This window comes from Mustelus asterias, chromosome 16 (assembly GCF_964213995.1).
Source record: "Mustelus asterias chromosome 16, sMusAst1.hap1.1, whole genome shotgun sequence".
Lineage (NCBI taxonomy): Eukaryota > Metazoa > Chordata > Chondrichthyes > Carcharhiniformes > Triakidae > Mustelus > Mustelus asterias.
Window position 1 is genome coordinate 45290350 of NC_135816.1, and position 22746 is coordinate 45313095.

General features: G+C 44.2%; 1 protein-coding gene across 1 annotated transcript in view; it reads right to left on the minus strand.

Moving 5' to 3' along the window:
- unc5a (unc-5 netrin receptor A) overlaps positions 1-22746 on the minus strand; it is a 250888-nt gene that overhangs the window by 133993 nt on the left and 94149 nt on the right. The window contains exon 5 of the mRNA XM_078231465.1: positions 9490-9657. Within this exon, the coding sequence (XP_078087591.1) occupies positions 9490-9657 (168 nt within the window). The remainder of the gene's footprint in view (positions 1-9489; positions 9658-22746) is intronic.

Sequence of the window (22746 nt, forward strand, 5' to 3'; positions counted from 1 at the left end):
TTCTGCTTCTACCAGTGCAGATAAACTGGTGAGTACTGCAGTAGATATTCTTGGATTGTCACAGCATCATAGCACATCAAATGTGAGTCGGAGCAGGTGTTGGAGACAGGGACAGCCATGGAGGAGGGCAAGAAATTCCAAAATCTGCACAGCTCGGCGCGGATATTGAGCCTTAGAGGTTATCGGAAATAGAAAACAGAAGCAGGAGTAGGCCACTCGGCCCTTCGAGCCAGCTCCGCCATTCATTTTGATCATGGCTGATCATCAAATTCAATATCCTGATCCTGCCTTTCCCTCCCCCATCCCTCGATTCCTTTAGCCGCAAGAATAGAAACATAGAAAATTTGGCAATGGGAAATTGTGGAGCAGGAATGGGAAATGTGCGTGCTTCCATCAGCATTTTCAGAGGCAGTACGCACCCATGGAGGGAGATTGGAGGAGTCGATTTCTAACATTAATGCCACGGTGTCTCAGATATTTGCACTGATGTCTGCCACCCACACCCGAAACCTTTGGCAGTTAAATTCTGTCCCAATGAGTTTGCATAGCAAATTGTGAAACAAAAAATTAAATAAATCAGGGCAGATTCTAGATAGAATGGTTCTAAAAGTGGCAGCATTGTTTTAAAAACCGAATTATTTTAGTAACATCTTTTATCAAGGGATCTGCCAGTCCTCTCAGATCTGGCCTTCATACATGACTCTGGTACCACATCATGTAGTTGCCTCTTTAAACCCTCAGTACATCTTCAGATGGGTTATAAGTAAGCCTTTACGATATCAGCCACAACCCTGAGTAAATTCTTTAAAAATTCTCAGCAGCATCTAGTGTTGCTAACTGATGTCTTGTGGTTCATATTTGTGTTCATGGTGCAGAGCTATCCGAAGTATCATCCAGTCAACAAAATTTAAAGCAATACTTCTATTTTTTTCCGTTTGTGTTAAAGCTCTGTACAGAGCTCTTGAGTGTTTGACTTCCCATTCTAACTGTGGGGAGGCAATGGCCTAGTGGTATTATCACTGGACTATTAATCCAGAAACTCAGCTAATGTTCTGGGGACCCCGGTTCGATTCCCTCCACGATAGATGGTGGAATTTGAATTCAATAAGAAATATCTGGAATTAAGAATGCACTGATGACCATGAAACCATTGTCGATTGTCAGAAAAACCCATCTGGTTCACTAATGTCCATGATGTGGAGATGCCGGCATTGGACTGGGGTAAACACAGTAAGAAGTCTAACAACACCAGGTTAAAGTCCAACAGGTTTATTTGGTAGCAAGTGCCACTAGCTTTTGGAGCGCTACCCCTTCGTCAGGTGGAGTGAGATGTGCTCACAAACAGGGCATACAGAGACACAAAATCAATTTACAGAATAATGATGGAATGCTAATCAAGCTAATCAATGCTAATACAGCTAATCAAGTCTTAAAGGTACAGACAATGTGAGTGGAGAGAGCATTAAGCACAGGTTAAAGAGATGTGTATTGTCTCTCGACAGGACAGCTAGTGAGATTTTGCAAGTCCAGGCAAGTTGTGGAGGTTACAGATAGTGTGACATGAACCCAAGATCTCGGTTGAGGCCGTCTTCATGTGTGAGGAACTTGGCCATCAGTTTGATCAGGGACCTGGGTTCGATTCCCGGCTTGGGTCACTGTCTGTGTGGAGTTTGCACATTCTCCTTGTGTCTGCGTGGGTTTCCTCCGGGTGCTCCGGTTTCCTCCCACAGTCCAAAGATGTGCGGGTTAGGTTGATTGGCCATGCCAAAATTGCCCCTTAGTGTCCTGGGATGCGTAGATTAGAGGGATTAGTGGGTAAAATATGTAGGGATATGGGGGTAGGGCCTGGGTGGGATTGTGGTCAGTGCAGACTCGATGGGCCGAATGGCCTCTTTCTGTACTGTAGGGTTTCTATGTTTCTATGTTACTAATGTCCTACAGGGAAGGAAATCTGCCATCCTTACCTGGTCTGGCCTACATGTGACTCCTGATCCACAGAATGTGGTTGACTCTCAACTGCCCTTGGGCAATTAGGAATGGGCAATAAATGCTGGCCAGCCAATGACGCCTATGTCTCACCAAAGAGTAAAAAAAAACTTCCAAGAACAAATGTAATAAAGGTCTGCGAAAGAAGTGGATAAATCCAAAACATGTGAAGAAATAAACAGATGTAATCTGCCTCTGTGCTAAAACTGTCTTTGGCAATACCCATTTCAAGACACCAAAGGTTCTGTTGGTCTGTTAAGGCTTAGACTTGATGGGGCTAATTTTCCTGTTCCGCGTGCCACGGGAATCGGACTGGGCGAGGGGCGGTCCATGGAAAGGTCCATTGACCTCGGGTGGGATTTTCAGGTTTATGGGCGAGCGCGGCCAGAAAGTCCTGCCCGATGTGTCTACTTGGGGATCAGAATCTGGAGATTGAGAGACAATCCACCAGCTATATGCTCATTTAAACTTTGCCCTAAATTCAGTCAAAAGTGAGTAAGGGGGCACATATCCTGGCTAACGTGCAATAAAACAAATTATTCACCTCAGCCAAGATGGCACCATCATTTCTACCCGAAGAATCACTGATCGAACTAGTGCCGCTATAAATGAGGGATAAGTGAGAGGAACTAAGGAAAGCTAGTTCTGAAATCTCGAAGCTGAATTGTTGTATTTAATTGCGCTGTTACAATTTTAATTTGGATTGGTATTTTGTCAGAAATAATAATTTCCCTTTGAGGCCCTTAGTTTCATTTCACGATTTCTGTGGAGATTTTTATTTTTATAATACGTGCTGCAGTATGGATTTCAAATGGGATCTTTTTGCTGGAAGAATCATAGAATACCTACAGTGCAGAAGGAGGCCATTCAGCCCATCGCATCTGTACTGACAACAATCCTACCCAGGCCCTATCTCCATAACCCCACATATTTACCCTATTAATCCCCCTGACATCCCCCTAACACTAAGGAGCCAATCAACCTAACCCGTACATTTTCAGGCTGTGGGAGGAAACCGGAGCACCCGGAGGAAACCCAGGCAGACACGGGGAGGTCATGCAAACTCCACTCAGATAGTGACCCAAGCCGGGAATTGAACACAGGTACCTGGTGCTGTGAGGCAGCAGTGCTAACCACTGTGCCACCGTGCCGCCCAGAAGAAGAAAAGGAACAGCAAATAAAAAGGGATTGAACGATTGAGGCAGCATCACAAGGCCCAGATCCTCCATCGATACTCAGCTACCACAGCGCACAGACACACACAAATCTTATCTGAATATTTGTATCAAATTATGTAAAAGGGACAGGTAGTTCTGCATCATCATACAGAGATCTCTAAAGTTCAAGACAGAAATGACTTGTGTCTGTAAAAAAATCACGCCTGCACCAATATCTCAGCTGTTGGCTCATGCCACAGGAGAATCTGGTGACTTCAGCGAGATCAGTTGTTTTTTCCTGTCCTTTCTGGCATCAGGCAAGTCATTAATGTCCTGCTTACCTCACCAACTCAATCAGCACTATGACACAAATGTAAGGAATCTCACAACACCAGGTTAAAGTCCAACAGGTTTATTTGGTAGCAAAAGCCACTAGCTTTCGGAGCGCTGCTCCTTCGTCAGGTGAGTGGGAGTTCTGTTCACAAACAGGGCGTATAAAGACACAAACTCAATTTACAAAATAATGGTTGGAATGCGAGTCTTTACAGGTACCTGTAAAGACCTTAACCTGGTGTTGTGAGACTTCTTACTGTGTTTACCCTAGTCCAACGCCGGCAGCTCCACATCACAAATGTAAGGCACAGTGAGCCATTCATTTTCATTGGACTTGCTGGGTTTCCACTTTGGAGCGAATGACTGCACCAGGGTAGCCAGGTGATTCCCTATTTTTTTTAACCCATGCCATGAACATCCTGCACGTTACAGATGGTGCCTTGCCATCAGAGGCCTTTCTGTTCTGTGGGGCATAAACAAAGATTTCTTCAGCTGCCGCTCACCACAGTTGCCACAAGAGGGCACTGGACTCTGCCATACACCTGGCCATCTGTTGCATGTTTCCAGACAGGCTTAGTTAGCAATGCCTTTGTATGAGGTTGTGGCTCTTACCGTGTCCTTCTTTTCCTGCAGGATCCCTGAAATCATTGTCCAAACATTTCTCAGCCAAGAATTAACATTTCCCTGGCCTCTGCTCAGGAACATTCACAGGCACTCCCAGCTCCCCTAAGTGATGTACAGCACCTGCAATGCACTCCTCACCTGAACTCTCTCCATGCCATCCACCCGGCCCACCCCCTCCCCGCCCCACTCCCCCAAACCATAGTGATTTTTTTTGAGTTGGTGAATGTCAGAGTGGGTGAACCATGGAGTGAGTGAATTTACTGGCTGTCATAGTTGTCGAAGATCATAGAATCATAGAATCCCTACAGTGCAGAAGGAGGCCATTTGGCCCATTGAGCCTGCACCGACCACAATCCCACCCAGGCCCTATCCTCGTAACCCCACGTATTTACCCTGCTAAGCCCCTGACACTAAGGGGCAATTTAGCATTGCCAATCAACCTAATCCGCACATCTTTGGAGTGTGGGAGGAACCCAGAGGAAACCCACGCAGACAGGGGGAGAATGTGCAGGCTCCACACAGATAGTGACTCGAGGCTGGAATTGAACCCAGGTTGTTGGCGCTGTGAGGCAGCAGCGCTAACAACTGTGCCACCATGCCACCCATTGGATCAGCTTCTATCTCAGAGTTGAGGGGGTGGGGAAAAGGGTCTTTTCCCACTTCCAAATCCTGTAGGGAAATGCAGTGAGTCTGCAAGTCACTGTTTTCTTACTGTTCTGATCATAAAAGAGTGTTCCAAAACATGAGTGGAAATTCTTGTTGATCGATGAATATTGGTACTTGTTTTGCACGAACTAAGTTTTGGTGCAGCATCTCTCAAGCCTCCTTCTATAATCCCAGTTTAATTTATCTCAGTGGGCCCGATTTTACCATTGCGTTGCACCCGTTTTCGGGGAGGCGGAGAGTAAGATGTATCTCGGGGGGGGGGGGGGAGGGGAGGGGAGGGGAGGAGGGAGGCCAGATCGTTCTCTGGTTGGGGGGGGGGACAGGGGAGGAGGAGGCGGGCCAGGTCATTCTCTGGTGGGGGAGGTGGGGAGGGGGTCTGCTGCCACTCTGCGGGTGATCGGTGGGGGGGGGGAAGTGGGGCAGGGGGTCGCGATCGGTCTGGGTAGCGGGGGGGGTGGGGGTGGGATGGATAAGGGAGACAGTTATGTTGTGGGGGTGGGGCAATGTCTGTGGGGGCTATCGCTCCTGGGCTGCTTTTTGCGGCCTGGGAGCGATGTGGCAGGGGAGTGTTTTCAAATATTTTTTACTGCGCATGCGCAGTTGAATGCTCCGATCGGAGCAGCAGCGTCTTGGGCACGATAAGCCCCGCCCACAGCGCTATTCAGATTTGCGACTTTTTTTTCAGGCTGAATGCGTATGGGGGCGCCTGAGAACAGGTTTCCAAGTCGGATCTGAATCACGCCTAGATTCAGCACTTCGAATCAAAATGGTAAAATAGGGCCCAGTGTGTCAATGGACTCCTCCTGCCAGGTTAATGGACAAGTATCTGTTGCTCTTCCTCCTGTAGCCACCCCCAAAAATTCCACGTAATTCTACATGAGTGTGAAATGTTTGTAACATTCAGTCCCAAACAAGTTTATTTCACGACTATTTAAAAATTCATATCCCTTTGCTAATGTTTTCCAGGTGAAAACAATGGGGGGCGATCTTGAGCCCATTCCGACCATCCGCGGAAATGCCGACGAGGGCTCAAGGTCCGGAATTCGCGAATCTCGCCAGTGGCATCGCGATTTCGGATCTTTCCCACCCCTCGCCGGTGACATCATCAGGTTCACGCCCATTACATTAATTTAAATAGATTTCAACATAAGTAACTTCATTGCAGCATTAATGTAAGCTTACTTGTGACACTAATAAATAAACTTTAAAAAAACTTTTAATGTTAAGGTATTGACGCGCGCTATATATTGACGCTGCGCTGACATGATGTCATGTCAGCACAGTTTACAACCGGTTCACGTAGACGTGATCCTGTCATGCGGGTCCTCCTGGGGGTGTAAAGGTAGTATAACCCCTGGGTCAGAGAAGATAGCCAGGTAGTGGTGTGGCACAGGTTGATACTGCCAGGTTGGCACATTGCCACCCTGGCAGTGTCAAACTGTGCCAAGGAAGCCTCATCAGGAGAGGTGGGGGGAGTTCATTTAGATTTGGGCATAGATCAGCTAGATAGTCAATATCTTTTCCCAAAGGTAGGGGAATCTAAAACTAGAGGGCATAGGTTTAAAGTGAGATGGAAGAGATACAAAAGAGTCCAGAGGGGCAATTTTTTCACGCAGAGGGTGGTGAGTGTCTGGATCAAGCTGCCAGAGGTGGTAGGAGAGGTGGGCACAACTTTGTCTTTTGAAAAGCATTTAGACAGTTACATGGGTAAGATGGGTATAGAGTGATATGGACCAAATGCGGGCAATTGGGACTAGCTTAGGGGTTGATGAACAAGTTGGGCCGAAGGATCTGTTTCCACGCTGTAAACCTCTATGACTCCATGACTCTCTGGTTGTGGGCCAGGAGTGGACAGAGGGGCTGGGGATGCCGGCGATGACCTTTTGGGGGAGGGGATGGGAGGGGGACGTGGGTGCCGACTCTGTCTGTAGTGGGGGAGAGAGCAATGATCGGGGGTGGGGGGAGGAGAAGGGCTGAGGATTGGGAGGAAGGGGGAGAGGAGTGCTGACTCCAATCGTGGGGATGGGGAGGTCAGCCCCTGAGACCTCCATGGTGGGATGGGGGTGATCCTTTAAAGATGATGCCCCGATCTCTGTGCAGCCGGATTTTGCTGGCGAGTTGAGGCCCCCTTCCCCCACCGCCTAATGGTGTGAAACACGACCCCTTGATTTTTTTAGGCCTTCATTTTCAGATTTCGAGAGAAAACTACTGAAAGCAACACTGCCATTTTTTGGCAAAATTTCCCCCAATACTTCAAAGGGCATATATGCATTGCAGATTTATTTTGTGACACAACTGTTTTATACAAATGTTCCTTTACTGCGCCAGGGACCCGGGTTCGATTCCCGGCTTGGGTCACTGTCTGTACGGAGTCTGCACGTTCTCCCCATGTCTGTGTGGGTTTCCTCTGGGTGCTCCAGTTTCCTCTCATCGTCCAAAAGACGTGTCTTGGCCATGCTAAATTCTCCCTCAGTGTACCCGAACAGGCGGGTGGCGACTAGGGGATTTTCACAGTAACGTCACTGCAGTGCTTACATAAGCCTACTTGTGACACTAATAAATATAATAAATTAATAAATAAAATATATTCTTAACCTTTAGAATTCCTTTTGCTTTTCAGCATTTAAACAGTAAAGCGTTGCTACCACACTTACCCGTAGCCTGTTGCTACCATGCTTACCCGTAACCTGTTGCTATCATATTTACTCGTCGCCTGTTGCTATCACATATACTCTTGCTGAATGTATGGTCTCATTTCAATTGGAAGACTATTTATGACACTGTCTCAGAAGTTTGCCGCTCTCTTCTTTCTTGCACCTGATAGTTCAAAGCATTCCAGCTCTATAGCCAACATCTGTGGCCTTGGACCTGCTCTCCCCACATCTGCACACGGGGAGAACGTGCAGACTCCGCACAGACAGTGACCCAAGCCGAGAATCGGACCTGGGTCCCTGGCGCTGTGAGGCAGCAGTGTTAACCACTGTGCCACTATGCCACATTCTTCAAAAGTCCCATTCTCAAAATAAAGGGTGCTCGATGAAAGCTAATAACCTTAAAATCTGATCGTCTCTAAAGTCTACATGAAAGAGCTTGATTCAGTGGGGAGCTGCAGTTTGCTTAGCACAGGGCAAAATGATAAAAGGCTGTTAGAAGTAACACACTAGTAATTACATTTCTTCGTTGTTGGGAAAAGTCATTATTGCCATCAGGGTTACTTTTCCAGAAAAATGAAGAAAGCATTTATTCACAATTTATGCCCTCAATTGCTATTAATAAAAAAGAATCAGTGGGGAATTGCCTGAGGAGATTACTGATAACATTTCATTAACTTTTGCTTTTTGGCCCATTTATTCTCATTAATGTAGATATATACAGATAAGCAATGAAATAGTGATATATCTATACAACACAGTACAATACAGGACCACCGCTCTGTCCAATATATACTATATATTCAATATATTTTTTAATTATCAGGGGCATTGCCACACATCAACTATCTATTTCTTAAATTTCATTTAAAAAAACAATAAAATGACGGAAATGTTCCTGGAAGAGAAAATTGGATTAATATTTGAGGTGCAACCCTTCATCAAAATACCACTGGAAGATTAATCTGTCTTCGTTTTTAATGCGTACTCCCAGTATTTTGTGTCATTGATTGAAAATCTCCAGCACTTGTGCTTTATTACTTTCATCACCTTATATATCAGTGATTTTTTTATCTTATTAGTGTACCCGGACTGTTTCTGGACTTGACAAATTATTAGATCTGGGAGAGGTGTTTGCATCGTCGGAACACTGAGCAAAGATTTGGCTGGATGATTTCTTTTGTAGCATGTGCAGTAATCAGCAGGCTGGGGAATAACTTCTACAGTGGCTAAATGGAGCTTCTGAGCTCTCCGCTGAATTTTGTCAGGGGGCAGTCTTCAATGATGGGAGTCACTGATTGGGGTGCACCACAATAGCAGTTCGGGTTTCCTGCAAGGCCCCACTTGTGCCAATTTGCTGTACAAAGGCCATGACCAGTGCAGAAATGGTTTCAGAGTGCCCAATGTTGGTGTGGCAGGTTGAAGTCACATAATGATACCAAATATCATCCACTTAATCTGGTGTCAAGGGCATATTTGCAATAGATCGTAAGAAGAGTTGACAATCAATATTTTGATTGTTTCCTACTATTTTAACCACTTTGTAATGCATCTGGTTCTATTATTATTTTCTATAACTGATATTTTTTTTCAACTTCTTAGTTCTTATTCTACCTTTTCTCACATCATACATCATACATTGGGGGCGGCACGGTAGCACAGTGGTTAGCACTGCTGCTTCACAGCTCCAGGGACCTGGGTTCGATTCCCGGCTTGGGTCACTGTCTGTGTGGAGTTTGCACATGCTCCTCGTGTCTGCGTGGGTTTTCTCCGGGTGCTCCGGTTTCCTCCCACAGTCCAAAGATGTACGGGTTAGGTTGATTGGCCATGCTAAAATTGCCCATAGTGTCCTGAGGTGCGTAGGTTAGAGGGATTAGTGGGTAAATATGTAGGGATATGGGGGTAGGGCCTGGGTGGGATTGTGGTCGGTGCAGACTCGATGGGCCGAATGGCCTCTTTCTGTACTGTAGGGTTTCTATTTCTATGATCTATTACAAATAGAAGTGTGTATGACAAAGTGGGCATGTTGTAAATGTTACAAGAAGCAGCTTGAGTACAAGTTAATCACTTACCTGGGCACAAGATGGTGCAGGAGGTTTTCTGAGTGTTCTGTCCATCACAGAATGATCCGCCATTCTGAGGGCTGGGGTTCGTACACGTGCGTGTCCTTTTCTGCATTCCTTTGCCACAGGTAGCGCTACAGGACCACCACTCTGTCCATGCAGACCATCCACCATTTACTGTTCAAAAGGGGTAATTATAAATATTACAAGTAACCACTTAAGTAATCAACTATTAATATAATAACCAAAAGAGAAAACGCTGGAAAATCTCAGCAGGTCTGGCAGCATCTGTAAGGAGAGAAAAGAGCTGACGTTTTGAGTCCAGACGACCCTTTGTCAAAGCTTCGACAAAAGGTCATCTGGACTCAAAATGTCAGCTCTTTTCATATTTTTGTCAGCTCTTTTCATAAATGTCAGCTCTTTTCATATTTTTGTAGAATAATATGCAAAAACTATACTTATTAAATTGTAGCTTTAGAAACAACTGAAAACAATCTTTATAAAATCTACTACAAGATATTTCCTGTTAGATAAGTTGTAACATTACTTATATTTTTCTATTTTAGTTGAATCTGGCATAGTATTTTGATAGATTAATGTGCCAATTCTTACATTCTTATTAATAGCATTTTCAATGTTTTAAGACATTTTAAGCAATTACTGAAAATATGAAAATGTTTTTTTTCTAATGACCTTATTCTGTAATTTACTAAACAGGTAGGCAGGATAGAGAAGATACTGTGATAATACTGTGCCTTTAAGACATATATGTATATCATGTTTCTTGTAAGGGGCATGTTTAGAATTCAGATCTGTTTTGTAAGGTGTTGATTTGTCTAGCAAATCCTTTAAATTGATAGCTGGGAACACAGGATAGGTACTCATTTTACACCTGTAGTGTTTGCTTTGAGCTAAGCTAATGCATTTGTGTTTACTTGGGTCTCCCCTTGGGGTTTCAGTATAGAGTTTTGATTAAGTTAATTGGCAGAGACAGAGCCACATGCTTAATGAGAGGAGTCAAGCTTGCAGGGAGGATACACGGTTTCAGTTTCATTAAAAAAATACAAGCAGTTAGTGCCTATTTCTGAGGAAGAAAGAGCTGTCGCTATCTCTTTCCCTCGAGATGTTCTGAAACCTTTATGACTGTTAACCTAAGATAAAGTAAGAAGTTTAACAACACCAGGTTAAAGTCCAACAGGTTTATTTGGTAGCAAAAGCCACAGGCTTTTGCTACCAAATAAACCTGTTGGACTTTAACCTGGTGTTGTTAAACTTCTTACTGTGTTTACCCCAGTCCAACGCCGGCATCTCCACATCAAACCTAAGATAAATACAGGTAAGCCTGAGTTTTGCAAACTGATTTTAAAGAGGGGGTTTAAGTCTATAAGAGGAATTTTGCTTGAACTGGAACTCATAGTGATATATTAGCAGTTAAGAATTGTATCTTATCATGTTTAAGTATTGTTCAATTATTAAATGTGAAGCTAATTCACTTATTATATTTAAACTGTGTTGTTAAATAACATTTGTTTGTCAGTAGAATCATGCCTGGAGTAAAAGATCATATCCTCACATTCGTGCCAAAAAGTTAAAGTCTAGGCTGACTTCATAATATATCTTGGGGTTTCTGATCTGGTATCCTAACAGTAGGCAGCAGAGTTGTGCCACTATTATTGTTGGGACTATTTTGATATTACTGGCACACTCTGCATATCTCAGTCATATCAAGGCAAGTACAAAATGAGCACCACCTGCTGAAACATTTGACGCTTTAGTTCATTAATATCATATTGACTGCTAAACAGCATTTGAAAAGCCGCTTTCAGAGAGTGAATTAACAGTTTCTCAAACACTCAGAGAAAAACATGTTCTATTTGTAAGTAGTAAAATACATTATTCCCCAAAGCATGAAGCAATAAAAAAAGAACTGTGAGGTAAATAAATACTGACACAGAAGGCCAAGGCGTTTATTTAGTGTTGAAAGGCTTAAATGGGAAATATAAATGAGGCACACAAAAAATCTCATCATTCGCTGTTGCTTGATTACCAATCAGACGTGTGAATGTGAGATTATAAAAGAATGAATCAACATTATCATTTTTTTGTTTATCTGTTCACTTTAACCATTTATGCATGCCATCAACATTTTAAAAAACATTTGATTTGCTAACCTATACTTCAAAATGTAACAAACTTGGTTAATAAAACTACCTTGGACACCAATAAGGCTCTTCGGGTGTGTTGTCAGCTGAGACTGGATGGGTAGCCCTGAATCAGAAAGTCCAATCCCAGAGGCCAAAATCCAGGCTGACACTCCTGGATGAGATGTTAAAGTGAGGGTCTGTCCGACCTCATTGGTGGACATCACATTATGCTATTTCAGTTCTCCCTGGTGCCCAGCCCAATGCTTATCACTCGGCCTCACTAAAAGCGACTATCTCAACAATTTCACATTGCTGTTTGTGGGAACTTGACGTGGAGAGATTGTCTGGCACTTACTTACAGGACAACATGGATTACACTTTAGAAGTGGCTGTGAAACTCTATGGAATGTCCCGAGATCATGGAAAGTGCTATATAAATGCAATTTGTTCTTCCTTTCTTGCAACAATCACTTCAAGTAAATGTTTATGAAGAATTTGAAGTGGAGAGGATATTTTTTCATGCAAAATCAAGGAATTTGAAATCTCAGACTGGGCAAATAGATCATTTGCTCCCCACCATCCTACACTGAGAGCAAAAACCACAAATCCTTAGTTTTCTGTAATTATTTTGTCCAAGGCCTCAATAATAACACCAGCTGATTATTTTTTAAATGGAAGCCCGTTCTGAAATGTGGATTCTCCTGCTGTTGACCAAGATGGAATCAGTCTGTTAGTCTAACTTTACCACCCTTTTGTTTCTTGATCAGCTTCACAGATCTGAATTTCTCGAAGCATATTCTTTTTAATCTTCTATAATCGATTTGATGTAGTTGAACTGTTTTGTAAAATTGCAGTCACGTATGGTTGGAAATGACAATCTGTTTCAGTACCCGTTGATGTGGGAGCTTGTGGCAGGGTAACTGCTGATAGCAGGTATTTTTTGCTGGTACATGTGAAATTGTATATAAAAATCTCATGAAGCAGAGGCAAAAGCGTTGTATTCCGCAATGTAACTCGTCAATATTTTCACGGCCTAGAAAAATTTATAATCCACTGCAATAGAGAGAGATTTTCTGATAAGGTACTCATGAAATCTTCCACATCCACAAGAAATAGCAAGATCTTTTTTTGGCTAAGCCTGAAGCAATTTTAAATCTTTCACATCACTTTATCTGCTTGTCTTAGTAAAAACTGATCTGGTGGATTTATGTGGGAAAGGCCATTTTCCTTTCTGTTTCAAGCTTATTCCACCAATTAGCAAGCTATCTTCTATCTGTTAATTCTTGCTTCCTGTCTAGTCTCGAGGCAAATCTATCTTTTCCAGTTATTTTGTAATGGTTCTTCTAACAATGGACAGCTGCCGCCAAAAGACATTCTCATCAAAGTGGACTCAGACACAAGGGGCACAACAAAAGCAGGATTTTATTTAGCATTCAAATTCTTCCTCGCCTTTCTTTATTGATAACTGTCAGAGGCAATAATAGCTACTACCAAGGCTGTCATTGCAAAGGGAGATATTGAAGAGGTTTGGTAGTAATAGTCTGCTGGGATTCTTTTTCTTAGCTACTTTAGGAGGTGGAATGCCATTAAGGACTGTATTGGGACACTGAAGAAATAATTTCTCAAGACAGATTCATCAGAGATGTTAGATGGGCACTTTTCATCTAACCCTATGATGGACTATTGTTACCAATAATTCATGAGGTGGATCGTAAAGTTAAAGGCGGAAAAGTGGATATGAAAGTATGGGTTTGCAATGAGCGATCTTCAAAACAGCTGACCGTCGGTCCTGATGGTATTCAAACACTAAGAGGTTAGTGAGCCCTTGCTCAGAGTCGATATCTCATTGGAATCTGGGATTATCCCAATGGGGAGAGGTTCCTATGAAGCCAATTTTTTTAAAGAACAGAGCGGGGGAATTTTAACTGCAAGAATGGGTGGGTTGGGATGGGGTTGGTATGTACGGGGCAGTGGGGGAGGGAGGGAGGAGTGGGAGCGTTTACACAAAACTGATCATTTTTAAATTGAAACTTTTATAAACAAACTGTTTTGTAAAATTGCAAGTCATGCAAGGTTGGAATTTGCAATTCGTTTCAGTGCCTGTTGATGTCAAAGCTCATCAAAGAGGAACTGCTGACAGCAGCCTTTTGCTGGGATAAGTGAACTTGATAAAGTGTTCATGATATCTTCTATATTCAGGAGAAATGACAAGGTCTAGATAAGCTTACAGCATCCCAACCTCAATATACCCACTTACAGGTTTAACAGAAGCGCGTTTGGATGCCTACCAATAGCCTACTTGTTGAAGTCGGGCTTTAATTATTGTTGGTGGGCTGGTGCAATTAATATCTTTAGAGGTCATTTTAATGAGAAGCTGGATTTTAACACCCCTCCCCCACACTGTGGGCATGTTACAGAAGGGTTTGGGAGGGTTTGTAAAATACTTTTGGTGGCTAACCCATCTCCTTCTCACCCACCCTTGATCAGATTCCGATAATAAGTGGGATGGGTCATGGGCAATTATTTCCCACTTAAGACTCACAGTCCACCTCACTGTCATATTACACTGAACCGCAGAAAGTGAGTGAGAATGGGAAGGCTGTTTTATTCACCAAGTTGATGAAAAGACAGGAAAAAACTGGGAGATATCCTTTCGAAGGTTCTCTGTGCACATCAGGGGCACCTCGTTCCTCCCACTGCGCCCCTCCCTCCCCTCCCAAAATTGTACCATCCCTTTATACCTGCCTGCCTAGCCTACAAAATCTCTGCTCTCCCCCCGCCCCCCCCCCTCCCCGCACCCCCTCCCTACGGTGCCTGATCCCTCCTCTCCCTAAAGGCATGGGACTTACTTGGGTCCAGTTACTATAGTCTTCTTCCTGGGGCCTCCTTGCAGACCCACTGGAGTCTATTACTCTGTTCCTGTGCTGCTGGGTCTGCAGAATCTGCCAGTCAATCATGAACTGCAGTGATTCAAGAAGATGGCTCAACACCATCTTTTCAAGGGCAATTAGGGATGGGCAATAAATGCTGGCCTAGCCAGCGATACCTACTTCCCGTAAATAAATTTACAATAAAGCTCTCTAGTGCAGATCTTCCTCCCACTGAGGGTCAGAATGCCCGCTCTTGTCTAAGGCTTCCGCCAATGTGCTATCATTGCAGGGCTGCCTCATGTAAAGTTAGTTGGCTTGAGATTAATTTTCTTTCCGATGCGGTGCGGGGCGATGTTCGAGCAGTGCCCCACCACTCCCTGGACCCCCAACTCTTCTTCTCACTCCCAGCCCCGTGTCAATTCCAGCCCAAAGTGTCTATAAAATTAATTTAACTTTAAATTAAATTAATTTAGCTTTAAATTTAACAAGTTTGGCCTGGCTCTCCTGGGGTTCAGGAAAGTGAAATGGAGGTGAGGTTGAGCAGCACTTTCAGCGGATATTTCAGTTTGTGAATGCCCCAATTGAGTAAAAGCTCTTAACTCCTTCCGGCAGACAGTTCCTGTGTGGAAACAACTTTGGAGGCTTTCAAACTGACAACATCAGCAAGTGAAGTGGGTTGTATGTGTAATCGAAGAGCAAGACCATCACCATCCTTGTCAACAACAAACTGCCTGTCCCTCCACGCTGATGCTATAGTTAAGAAAGCCCATCAGTGCCTCTACTTTCTCAGGAGGCTAAGGAAAATTGGCATGTCAGCTACGACTCTCACCAATTTTTACAGATGCACCATAGAAACATTTTTTCTGGTTGTATCACAGCTTGGTCTGGCTTCTGAAGACCGCAAGGAACTATAAAGTGTTGTGAACGTAGCCCAGTCCATCACGCACACCAGCCTCCCATCCATTGACTCCATCTGCACTTCCCTTGGAAAAGCAGCCAGCATAATCTAGGACCCCATGCACCCCAGACATGCTCTCTTCCACCTTCTTCTGTCAGGGAAAAGATAGACAAAAGTCTAAGATCATGTACCAAACGACTCAAGAACAGCTTCTTCCCTACTGCCATCAGACTTTTGAATGGATCTACCATACATTAAGTTGATCTTTCTCTAAATCCTAGCTAAGACTGTAACACTATATTCTTCTACACCCTCTCCTTTCCTCCTCCCATATGTACTCCATGAATGGTATGTTTTGTCTGTGTTGTGCGCATGAAATAATACTTTTCACTGTATCCAGATACAGGTGACAATAATAAACCAAATCAATGACATGGTGCGCTGGGAGCAGCACATTCCCAGAAGGGAGATGCACAGGAGAGGCATATCAGGAAGGAGATGCATGGCAGAGACACATAGTGAAGCGAGGCACACAAGAAAGGTGCCAAAGTTGCTTGGGGCACTATCGATGTCATAGGGTTCACAGACAAAATCTCAGATTCCTCGGACCCCCGGAACAGCAACTGAAGTTGTCATGTTTGGTGGTGGCAAATATCTACAGCTTCCTAGAAGAAGCCCTGCTCACTGATGGAACTGACAGAAGGTCACCATTACCCTCAATCTCTGTTTTTTTGTTTCTGGTTGTTTCCAGGCACTGCCAGATCTCGATGTCCACTACAGAAGACAGGTGCTAGTTGGAAGATACGTAAACCTCCCCTGTGATGGCAATAGCCAGGTTTAACACATATTGGATTTGCTCCTCTGGTAGGATCAGTAACCCCCACAGCTTGCCTCCTGGGCTTGCAGAATCTCACTAGCTGTTCTGTCTGGAAACAATACACATCTCTTTAACCTGTGTTGAATGTTCCCTCCACCCACATTGTCTGTACCTTTAAGACCTGGCTGGCTGTAGGATTCGCATTCTAATCAGTATTCTGCAACTTGATTTTGTGTCTGTTTGCACTGTTTGAGAGCACATTTCCACTCCATCTGACGAAGGAGCAGTGCTCCTAAAGCTTATGGTATTTGCTACCAAATAAACCTGTTGGACTTTAACCTGGTGTTGTGAGACTTCTTACAGGATTCCTACAAGACCATGGTGACATTAATTGCACACACATTGCAGTCCAAGCACAACAACCAAGGGTATTTATAGACTGCAAGAGATATTTGCCCAGTGTGCTGCTGGTGCATAATCATAATCATGCTGGTGTACGCCAGATTTCCTCAGATGACATATTCAGACTGCAGCACTTCAACATTCCAGACCTTTACCTTCCAGGACATAGAATTCAAGGGCTGGTTTGTCGGAGATGAAGGTTACCCTGCAAACTTGGCTCATGATATCTGTGAGGAACCCCACCAATGAGGTGAGAGAGCACTACAATGCAACTCATGTCCACCAGGTTTTTAATATCCACATCGGCTGCCTAAATAGATTTCCTCAAGCTACCCTATATTACTACGCTGTGAAGATGTCTAGATTCATGGTGATGTGTTGCATTACAGAGAGGACTGCAGGTTAAGGGGAAAACTGGACCTCACCATTCATCTTAGGATGAGGAAAAAATAGAGGAGATGGAGGAGCAGAAGGAGAATGAAGATGGGGCACCCAGTGCCAGAACAGATACTTATATTGCTGCCCGCGAAAGCTTGGTGGAGGCCAGTGTCATACTGTAAGGCCACCAGTATGGTATCTGTCATCTGATTCGGTTGGCAGGCATGACCTGACTTGCCATAGTCATGACTAACATGGACTAATTTGAGAGCTGTGCTTAAATCCCCATGAAAGCAGCTACTCTCTCTATGGCAAACATTCTCACGCTTCCCTGCTCCACTCAGTCATTAGTGAATGACTCACTCTCAATAATAATCTCTGGATTTCAGCATGTGATTCCAATTGAAGAGTAAAGCTTGCTGAGGATTGCATTCCCAATGGGGAGTCTCGACAACGGATTTGATTTGATTTGATTTATTATTGTCACATGTATTAGTATACAGTGAAAAGTATTGTTTCTTGCGCGCTATACAGACAAAGCATATTGTACATACAGAAGGAAAGGAGAGGGTGCAGAATATAGTGTGACATTCATAGCTAGGGTGTAGAGAAAGATCAACTTAATATGAGGTGCATGCATTCAAGAGTCTGACGGCAGCAGGGAAGAAGCTGTTCTTGAGTCAGTTGCTATGTGGTCTCAGACTTTTGTATCATTTTCCCGATGGAAGAAGGTGACAGAGAGTGTGTCTGGAGTGCGTGGAGCACTTGATTATGCTGGCTGCTTTTCCAAGGCAGCAAGAAGTGTAGATGGAGTCAATGGATGGGAGGCTGGTTTGCTTGATGGACTGGGCTTCGTTCACGACTCTTTGTAGTTTCTTGTGGTCTTCGACACAGCAGGAGCCATATCAAGCTGTGATACAACCAGAAAGAATGCTTTCTATGGTGCATCTGTAAAAGTTAGTGAGAGTCGTAGCTGACATGCCCAATTTCTTTAGCCTCCTGAGAAAGTAGAGGTGTTGGTGGGATTTCCTAACTATAGCGTCAGCGTGGAGGGACTAAGACAGATAGTTGGTGATCTGGACACCTAAAAACGTGAAGCTCTTGACCATTTCCCCTTCATCCCCGTTGATGTAGACAGGGGCATGTCCTCCATTATGCTCCCTGAAGTCAATGACTATCTCCTTCGTTTAACTAGCATTGAGGGAGAGATTATTGTTGTTGCATCAGTTCACCAGATTCCCTATCTCTTTCCTGTAATCCGTCTCATCATTGTTTGAGATTTGACTCACTACGGTGGTGTCATCAGCAAACTTGAAAATTGAGTTGGAGGGGAATTTGGCTGCGTAGTCATAGGTGTATAGGGAGTATAGTAAGGGGCTGAGGATACAGCCTTGTGGGGCACCGGTGTTGAGGATGATTATGGAGGAGGTGTTGTTGCTTATCCTTACTGATTGTGGTCTGTGGGTTAGGAAGTCCAGGATCCAGGATCTTCCTAACCCACAGGATCTGTGGGTTAGGAAGTCCAGGATCCAGTCACAGATGGAGGAGCTGAGTCCCAGGCAACGGAGTTTGGAGATGAGTTTTGCAGGAATAATGGTGTTGAAGGCTGAGCTATAGTCAATAAAGAAGAGTCTGACATAAGTGTATTTTTTATTTGGGAAATTTCATAGTTGAATGAAGGCCAGGGAGATGGCATCTGCTGTGGACCAGTTGCGACCATAGGTGAACTCCAGTGGATCCAGGCAATCTGGGAGGCCGGAATTGATTTGTGCCATGACTAACCTTTTGAAGCACTTCATAATGATGGACGTCAGAGTCACAGGGCGATAGTCATTAAGGCATGTTGCCTGGCTTTTCTTTAGTACCTGGTTGATGGTCGTCTTCTTGAAACAGATAGGGACCTCAGATTGGTGTAAAGAGAGATTAAAGTTGTCCCTACAATCATTGCTGATCAGGTTCAATTGTAAGGTGTGAATCACCAGGCTAAAACTGTCTAAGTGGGCCCATTGGCCTGGAGTACAAGTTTTTGGACTGGTACATGGCTCTATGTGAAAGTGCAACCTCAGAAGAAATTGGATCCTTTGAGTCATCGTCTTCATATACCATCAGTTACTCATGCCCAATTCACAATATTCTTGGAAGAGAAAGTGATTCAATTTAGTCATGGCACAGCTGCAATCTTGACAACACCTTACCCGCTCACTGGCACCACCCTCCCTGGCACGCCCTCTGGCCCACTTACCTTTCTCCAGTGATTCATCAGCGATCCCTGGTGAAGGTCCGAGTGTCATGCCGACAGACGTCACCACTCCCAGTGGCACTGCTGGTACTGGAGAGCTGCCAGCCATTCACTGGCCATAGCCCTCAGTAAACAGATTTCAGATTTGCTTGGGATTTAATCCAACGGGAGGCCCGATTTTGCCCAGACACGTGCCAGATTGATTTGAAATGGTGTTGGGCCTACCAAACATGTTTGACATGACTTTCCACCAGTTTTACAGCTGGTGGACGTGAACCCTGCCTCAAATCTTAAATGCCACCCCATGTCTCACCAAACTGGTTGAATGATTCATGCAAGCAAGTCGACAATGCTATGTCTTGAGTCATTGATAAAGTGCCAAATAATATTTATTTAAAAAGATTGAGTCCTAAGGGATTAGAGACCAGATTTTGATTTGGATAAAGAATTATTTGTATTCTTATAGACTGAAGATTGTTATTCATAGAATGCCTACAGTGCAGAAGGAGGCCATTTGGCCCATCGAATCTGCACCGACCACAATCCTACCCAGGCCCTATTCCTGTAACTCCACATATTACCCTGCCAGTCCCCCTGACACTAAGGGGCAATTTTGGCATGGCCAATCAACCTAACCCGCACATCTTTGGACTGTGGGAGGAAACCGGAATACCCAGAGGAAACCCACGCAGACACGGGGAGAATGTGCAGACTCCACACAGACAGTGACCCGAGGTTGGAATTGAACCCAGGTCCCAGGCGCTGTGAGGCAGCAGTACTAACCACTGTGCCACCCGTTATTACTGGGAGTGTGGGAACCTGCCAATAAACCAGTCCCACAGAAATAGGTATTAGGGCTGTTGCACTTCAGCATTTGTTTAAGTAGTTCATTGAGAGAATAGTTTATTTATTTATGGATAATACAGAAGTCTGTGCTGCTCTCAGAATCCTGGATGAGAGGAAGAGATTAGAAGCAGATCTAGATGGGATGAGGAAATGGGCCCACATCTGGCAGATGCCACTTAATATAAATAATGTAATACCAAGCATGTGTTGTGAACGAAATGCTGTCAAACAGAAGAAAGAGGTATTCCAAGTGTAGGAACTACTTCGGGAAAATCATTATCTGCAAGCTCCCCTTCAAGTCATTCATCATCCTGACTCAGAACTCTATCATTGTTCCTTCAGTGTCACTGGGTCAAAATTCTTGAACTTCCTCTGAACAGCACTGTGAGTGAACCTACGCTGCACGGATTGCAGTGGTTCAAGTAGGCGGCTCTCTGCTATGTACTGAAGGTAAATTAGGGAGGACAATAAATGCTGGCCTACCCTATGAATGAAGTACAGTAGATATGATGTATATGGACTTACAAAGAACATTTGATAAAGTATCGCAATTAGCCTCATTAGCCCATGGAATAAAAGAAGCAGCATGGATACAGAATGGTTTTGGGAAAGAACAGGGATTGGACTAATTAGCTTGCTGTTCAAGGGTGCTAACACCAACTCAATATGCCGAATGGTTTCGTTCTATCCTCTACTGTTCTTTGATTTGATTTGATTTATTATTGTCACATGTAATAGTATGCAGTGAAAAGTATTGTTTCTTGCGTGCGATACAGACAAAGCATTCCGTACATAGAGAAGGAAAGGAGAGACTGCAGAATGTAGTGTTATAGTCATAGTGAGGGTGTAGAGAAAGATCAACTTAATACAAGATAGGGCCATTCAAAAGTCTAATGGCAGCAGGGAAGAATCTGTTCTTGAGTCGGTTGGTACGTGTCTTCAGACTTTTGTATCTTTTTCCCATTGGAAGAAGGTGGAAGAGAGTATGTCCGGTGTGCTTGGGGTCCTTGATTATGCTGGCTGCTTTTCCGAGGCAACAGGAAGTGTAGACAGAGTCAATGGATGGGAAGCTGGTTTGCGAGATGGACTGGGCTTCATTCACGATCTTTTATAGTTTTTTGCAGTCTTGGACAGAGCAGGAGCCATACCAAGCTGTGATGCAACAGAAAGAATGCTTTCTGTGGTGCATCTATAAAGTTGGTAAGAGTCGTAGCAGACATGCCAAATTTCCTTCGTCTCCTGAGAAAGTAGAGGCATTGGTGGACTTTCTTAACTATAGTGTCGGCATGGGGGGACCAGGACAGGTTGTTGGTGATCTCTACACCTTGGAACTTGAAGCTTTCGACCATTTTCTCTGGGTTTCCTCTGGGTGCTCCAGTTTCCTCCCACAGTCCAAAAGACGTGCTGGTTTGGTGAATTGGCCATGCTAAATTCTCCCTCAGTGTACCTAAACAGGCGCCGGTGCGTGGTGACTAGGTGATTTTACAGTAACTTCATTGCAGTGTTAATGTAAGCCTACTTGTGACTAATAAATAAACTTACTTAACTTATGGCAGCATAATTTCTCTGGGACTGGTTTAATGGCAGGTTCCCACACTCCCAGTAATAACGGGTGGCACAGTGGTTAGCACTGCTGCCTCACAGCGCCTGGGACCTGGGTTCAATTCCAACCTCGGGTCACTGTCTGTGTGGAGTCTGCACATTCTCCCCGTGTCTGCGTGGGTTTCCTCTGGGTATTCCGGTTTCCTCCCACAGTCCAAAGATGTGTGGGTTAGGTTGATTGGCCATGCCAAAATTGCCCCTTAGTGTCAGGGGGATTAGCAGGGTAATATGTGGAGTTACAGGAATAGGGCCTGGGTGGGATTGTGGTCGGTGCAGACTCGATGGGCCAAATGGCCTCCTTCTGCACTGTAGGCATTCTATGAATAACAATCTTCAGTCTATAAGAATACAAATAATTCTTTGTCCAAATCAAAATCTAGTCTCTAATCCCTTAGGACTCAATCTTTTTAAATAAATATTATTTGGCACTTTATCAAAGACTCAAGACATAACATTGTCGACTTGCTTGCATAAATCATTCAACCAGTTTGGTGAGACATGGGGTGGCATTTAAGATTTGAGGCAGGGTTCACATCCACCAGCTGTAAAACTGGTGGAAAGTCATGTCAAACATGTTTGGTAGACCCAACACTATTTCAAATCAATCTGGTACGCGTCTGGGCAAAATCGGGCCTCCCGTTGGATTAAATCCCAAGCAAATCTGAAATCTGTTTCCTGAGGGCTATGGCCAGTGAATGGCTGGCAGCTCTCCAGTACCAGCAGTGCCACTGGGAGTGGTGACGTCTGGTCCCCGTTGATGTAGACAGGGGCATTTCCTCCACTATGCTTCCTGAAGTTGATGATTATTTCCTTCATTTTGTTGACATTGAGGGAGAGATTATTGTTGCTGCACCAGTTCACCAGATTCTCTATCTCTTTCCTATAATCTGTCTCATCATTCTTTGAGATTCGCCACACTATGGTGGTGCCATCAGCAAACTTGAAAATCGAGTTGGAGAGGAATTTGGCCACACAGTCGTAGATGTATAAGGAGTATTGTAAGGGGCTGAGGGCACAGCCTTGTGGGACACCGGTGGTGAGGATTCTATGATTCTGTGATAAGTTGCACC